The sequence below is a fragment of the Schistosoma haematobium genome, chromosome 7 (genome assembly GCF_000699445.3).
Source record: "Schistosoma haematobium chromosome 7, whole genome shotgun sequence".
Taxonomy (NCBI): domain Eukaryota; kingdom Metazoa; phylum Platyhelminthes; class Trematoda; order Strigeidida; family Schistosomatidae; genus Schistosoma; species Schistosoma haematobium.
In genome coordinates, this window is record NC_067202.1 from 11745752 (window position 1) to 11752419 (window position 6668).

Here is a 6668-nt window from a genome sequence, read left to right on the forward strand (position 1 = left end):
TGGTGATTGGAGAAAAATGACACGGATAAACGCTGTCTTAACAACGTGCGAATTTCCCAAAGGTACAATCGTCCGCCCCTTTTCTTATTTACATTGTGTAAATGACTAACCTACTGCAGCAAAGTCATTTATTCTGTTCGTTACAGCTGACATTAAAACTTGGAGGTCCATACACAGTATGTCAGATTGAAAATATTACAGGATGGATGAAACTCAATGAGTGAATGGATTTACAGGCAATCATTTGAACTCAGTTCCATCGATAGCGAAGCGATGAAAAAATAACTACGATGACTCATGTCATAAGTGAAATTGTATTGTCTTAAGTAATGGACTATGTAGGTCTAGGAGTCATAACAACCAGAAACCTCAGAACTTCGAGTAACTGCTCCAGGATCTCATGGGGTATTTATCAATGTTTCCGTTACTTGGAAGAAGAAACTTCTGGAGTATTATACCCGACTTCCATGAGACCGCATTTCGAGTGTTAGATCCAAGCAGTGATTAAGAGGTGGATATAATGGAACGACTGAAATTCTGAACGATCTCGCTGGCCCATCTTGATAATACCGACTGAGACGACTCAACCTATTTCCGTTATTTCGAGTTACGGGGTGATTTGAAACTGACTTACCGTATACTGAACTACAATCTTTGTGGCAATGTTTGATCTCTTCATTCCGTCTAGGAATAATAATGTGAGAAGACGTTCAAAGCAAGTTCAAAAACGTTATCAAACTGCTTACGTGTGGAAATCCGTTTCTCGAGACGGACAGTGAAGTTTTGGAATTCCCTAACCCGTAATATAAGCAGTATCAGTTGATACATCCAAAGTGATTTTGGATCTTCACGATACTACATATTGTGAGGATCAACATAGGTCTGTTGACTTCGTATCCTTACTAATAAAGACTGGCTATACCAAAATCGAAGTCAAGTCGGACTGTGTTACGTCGGAACTGATAAATGCGTAATATCTTGTGTAATCACCTAGGCACCACGGAACTTTAGCAAATGTTGGGCCTGCATTCGATAGGTTGACAAAAGAGTGCCGTTACTATCTCTAATGATAAGGATATCAGTAACTCACTGATTCACTCGCGAAAATTTTTGCAAGAACTTCTTGCGATGCATTTAATCTCTGGTCCTTTACGGAAGACTTCTTAAGACTAGTTTTTAAATCAGACATGTTAGCGACCTGTTAAGGCTGCGGAGATCGTTGCTGATTGATGTTTCACTTTCGTTATTTCTATTATGCTCAGGTTTTAAATTTGAGACAACCAGTTTTGGAGTGAGGCTCACTTATTAGTTTGAGTACCTCTACGGCAGGTTTCCTTTAAATACAGTCTTAAAGTGTGTTTGATCTACTTAATCTATCAGACCTTACATAAAAGTCGCATCATTATCTATTTTGGCCGGTACTGTCGTGTCTGTGAGCGCTTGCCGCCAAGGAGTTCTGAGTCACACATTTGGGCAAGGTATGGAATATTATGTTCAGTATGAAAAGCAAGATGTTACATAGAATGACGATGCCTATGGCGAGTCATGTCATACTGATTAAGTGTTCTGCTTTCATCATTTTTGACCTCCTCTTAGTGTCAACTGTGAGATGCGAATCTTCTTAGTTATCGTATGATCCGCACGAAGAATCGTATGGTTGCGAACCAGTACTACTGAAGACGTTCATTGCTCTGATATTATTTCGGTAGGAATGCTTTGGTAGCGCTGAAGTGTGCCGAAAATGCGTATTTGGCTTGGATAGTCAACAATTAGATCCTAAATAAATGAAAAACACGGTTCTTTCTGACTACCTTGTCAATAGCTTTGACAAGTACCTTTCAAAGTTGTTGTTCAATGTCCAGTCTTCACAACCATGCTACTCACTGCGATTTGTGGTACTGTGAAGATGTATCAACGAGTGTTACAAAAATTAGGCCCATCTGATGCTCAATTTGTTTGGAATCGTCAAGTCAAGCCTAATTCGTGATACCATCAAACTCACAGCTTTAAAGATGTTTTCACTGACAAAATGACTTTCGACGAAGAATTGAGAGGAAAAGAATTGAAAAAGATTATTCACTGTATGCACCAACCAGGTGGGCGTACTAAAGATTCCAAGAACAAGTTGCCATATGTTTTTCCGTTCCCTCGAATAGCGACTCTCAGAATATCCTTCAGGTTGTAAACTTCACCGATGTGGCTTCTGATTCTTTGAATATCTCACTTCTGCAAATCATCAGGGGTCCTATTCACTTGTGTTTTCTTTGCGCTCATACAAAAACAGCTAAGATTGATAAGCTGATAAGTAACAAAGTAAAAATGTGACTCAAGTAGAATGAACAGATTGGGCTGTCCAAAATCTAGAATAAGGTATATGGGCTTAACAAAATAAGTGACACTACGTTAGTCAATTTGTGTCTAGATAACAGATAGCCCAACGATACCTGCTGTTCACGTTTATACCCTGGTGACTAATGTTCGCTATAATAGTTTTTAGAGGCGTTTGTTGTCAACTGCCGAATTCTAAATATCTCAGGTAATTTCTTCAGGTCATTTTAAAGCTTTTAAAAATCACCATCTTTTTATTTCTCATTACATCTTGATATCGTCAGAATATAACGAAATGAACGATAACGGGGAACGTGGATGGTTATTTGCACACAGAAAGAACGACATTAGCCCTCCCAAACCGTACCCCGAGGTATTCCGTTAAACACAGTTTTCCAGGTAGATAACTTTGAATTCAATCTTACCATTTGTTGGCCATCAGCTAGGAAGTCGTTTATCAACATAAATAAGTTGCCATCAGTCCCGATATCATATGACTTAGATAATAATCAGTTGTCACAAGCCTTAATGAAGTCGTTGTAGGCTACATATATAAGTAACTTCTGATGTCTATAGGCTCATGAACCTTTATGGGCCACTAATAAGTTTGTGAGACATGAGAAACGTGTTTTAAGCTGTGCTGATTTTAAGAAAGGATTCAGTTTTTATAAAGATACCTAAAAAACTTCGAATAATCTTTTCAAAAAATTCTAACAACCGAGCAGGTTAAGCTCAGATAGTTCTCGGATTCGTGTTTCATACATGCTTTGAAGATGAGACTTACTTTGGTGTTCTTTCTGTCATTTGGTGATATACCTTAAGACATGTCAAAACATAGGCTTGAAGGGTTTGCGATGGAATTGTTTAGTTCCTTCAGTGATCTAGGATTCGTTTGGTGAATTTACCTGTATCAAGCTTATTTAGCGTTCAAAGATACTGAGTTCTTTAACGGTTACAGTGTTCAGTGTATGGGAGGAAGTTTGTATGAACCGAAAGGGAGGGCATGTACATTGTTAAAGTAATTCGAAAATACCGCAATCGTCTCCTCACTGATGGTGTAGTGTTTGTGTCTCCCCAAAATGCCAGGATGGTGCCTCTTCTCTTAGTCGTTTTGTTTGTGTATGAATATAATTAACGAGCTTTTCTTTATACAATCTTCTAGACTTGCGGAGCCTGCCGAAATTAAGATTTTGTTTCATCAGTACCCAGTAAAATAAATCTCCCTCCACAATCTGTTTTTATTACAGAGGAGAGCATAAACCTCATTGCCGAGCCACGCTGGTGAATTTCTTTTACCCCTCGGTGTAGTCCAAAGAGTACAAACCTATGAATACCTCCCAGGCAGTTTCAACCGGAAATTCTGGTTCTATTGTATAACCTACCGAGGATCCCGAGTTCATAATTTCCTGTATATGTTCTTTATAAGCACTCAATCTGGCTTGAGGGGACATATCGTTTTCAACAACAATATGGAAACCGAAGACTAGAATTGAGTGGTCACTCTTACCTAAAAGCGGTATATTGTCGATTTTTATGACTCCATCCTCAGGTTGGGTTAGTAAGAGATCTAGTAGCGATGATCTGGAGTCCGGGTCTTATTTTTAACACACTGCACTAGGATAAATGGAATAGCCGCGTCAACTAGCTATTGTTTGATATAATTTTCTGGCAACTCAGTCCCCAGACTTTTCTAGCCTGTCGAAGGTATATTGGAATTTTTCATGACTAAACATCGACCACTTCAAGGCCAAGTGTTGAAACTATCTAGCAAGACCATATTTATCACATAGTTTGGACTGCAGCAGATCAAACCAATAAGCAACTCTTGTTCTATGTATTTCAAGCTTCAACGGATGGATCTACTTCTCCTCCTTTACGGGCTTTGGTTCCACCATCTCCTACCAACTTGAAACCTATGAAGTGAAATTCTCTACTATGTACAGTCTACGTTAGTCAAGTTTTTGTCGTGGCGACTGAACCCAGTTTGGACGAGTTTATCTGTACACCTAGCCCCGAATGCTAGTTGGACAAGCTACGGAAATTTTTTAAACAGATCTGAAGATCATTCATCTAGTGTTGTACCGCATCAAAATAGGCTTTTGTATAATTTCCTTTAGAAGTAATGCACTCAAACTATCGTCTTCTTTGATCATGGGTCACATGAATAACAATTTGAATGTATCCTCTCACACTCACGCAGAAAAGTAACAAATATGGTTGAAATAGACCCTCATTTTTCTGATTTTTCCTTGTTTTTTTCATTGAACATTGGAACTCATACTTGTTTAAGCAACCGCGGTTCGCGTGCACATTTGGTTGCTTGTAACGCGAACACCATGCCGGTTAGTTGTGTTCCTTGGTCTTCTGTTTTGTTATCGTTTTTTCGATATTCTCTACGTTGTGCTGTTTTTACTTAACACGAATTTTGTTTAACAGCTCGCTCGTGACTTGTTACATCCGTCTTTTCGAGAAGAGAAGCGAAAGTGCAAATTAAAACGTTTGGTCCCCTCACCAAATTCCTTTTTCATGGATGTTAAGTGTTCAGGTAAGCTCATACAGATCCATTCTTGACTTGTAGGCTGTTTGAAAATCCAGATCGTTTTCAGTCACGCACAGACAGCTGTAGTTTGTCCTGGATGTGACCGAATTCTATGTCAGCCCACTGGTGGAAGAGCACGGCTAGCTGATGGTAAATTAATTTTCCTTATCGCCATAACTTTTTTATGTTTACAGGATGCAGTTATCGCAAGAAGGCGAAATGAGTTTCTTGTAAATTACGATTGTTATAATAAACACATGGAAACAATTTATTTTAACACTTTTGGTTGTTACTATTACTAGTGCAGCTCTAACCTGAGCTAGTTACGATAAGACGAACTGTACATTAGTGTTAGTTGCGCCTTAACATCATTCATGATCACTTGGCGAGTTCTTAAAGCTGGTTATGTTTTGGAACTACCAATTGACATCGTTTTATCGCGTCTCATATGGCATGTAAGCAGGTGTCCTAAATCGGTCAGTCAGCAACAACGTAGAACTACGTACGTATTAAGTCAAGAGCCAAGACGCTTCTCTGTATTTAATGAGTAGCTAATGTCTTATTAATCGTCCACCTCTCTAGACTCTAGCCTCGTTTACAGTTTGATTTTGATATCTGTAGTTATGTAATTCTCTGGCACGCCATTTTTCCGTCTTTTATTCGGTTGTTACTCCGCTTTCTGCTACACACTTTAATGTAGCTGTTGCTCAGACAATTTTTTTCAAAATGTTAGATATACATCGTGGTAAATATGATAATCTGTTTTGAATGGGTTTGTAAATTCCGTCAGGTGGTAAAAAAGAATTCAACTCAGTGAGACTAGCCTATGGACAACATTTGAACGACGCTAAAATGACCTTGAGAGTGTCCACTTAAGTATGACTAAATGAGGGTTATAAACCAGTGTGAGGAGTTAGAATTATGAGTTACAGTTGATGGTTAGGGGTAACATTTAGAGTTTTCATCACGAACTGACAGTCATGATGCCCAAACTGTTTAGGCAAACGGATAAGTTAATTTCGCGCCGAAATCCGAGACCTGTTGTCTCACCTCTATTGGATCGTCCATAAATTATAGTCTCGCATTTCAATTTTAGTACCTGCGATTGTAATTGAGGTCTATAAAAAGGGTTCGAAGCTGACTGTATTTATATCATATTTAGTAAATTAGTAGCACTCATTCTGGCTGGGATTGGTTTATACATGAGTATCGTTACTTATTTCTTCTCTATTGTGCTCTTCTAGCCTTGAGGGTTGTGCTTGAGAGGAATCCTTTTTTAAGGAGTGCACATCACTAGTTTTGGTTCACATTACGTGATTCAAACCAGAGTCGTTTCACTAGAACGTGGATCGTCTCGACTTTGATAATCATAAAATACTCTTGTCTATTATTTAGAAAATTCGTTCGCCCTAATTTTCATTTAGACGATTAACTCAGTCGGACAACATGTATCAATTTCTAGATCCTCACGTGGTGAACATAAGTCCTTGCAAAGTTGAGATGTGCAATTTGATAATGTAAGCACGTTCTTTATAAATAACTGGACTCGCGATTCCAAAATACAAAGCAAAAGTATTTTAACTTCTAGTAAACTCTGCAAAGTATGGGGAAACTACGTTGAATTTGCCCAGTGGGAATATTGTGAATGGTGTATAATATCTAGGCGGTGGGGAGCATCGTAGTTATTATTATTATTTAAACACAAACATAGGTACAAGAAGGCAGCAAATAGATATGCGCCACATAAATCATACAATTTGTGTTTCCTTAGAGTCTTGTAGCCCATATGCACCGTTTTTTT

General features: G+C 38.5%; 1 protein-coding gene across 1 annotated transcript; it reads left to right on the forward strand.

The window, feature by feature from the left end:
• Positions 1 to 4541: 4541 nt before the first annotated feature.
• RPS27L (40S ribosomal protein S27-like) lies at positions 4542 to 5138 on the forward strand (the record flags this gene model as incomplete). Its single annotated transcript, XM_012938414.3, has 4 exons — positions 4542 to 4670; positions 4765 to 4873; positions 4907 to 5017; positions 5062 to 5138. 4 exons carry the CDS (start codon positions 4542 to 4544, stop codon positions 5088 to 5090), a joined length of 378 nt encoding a protein of 125 aa, XP_012793868.2. The 3' UTR covers positions 5091 to 5138.
• Positions 5139 to 6668: the final 1530 nt, after the last annotated feature.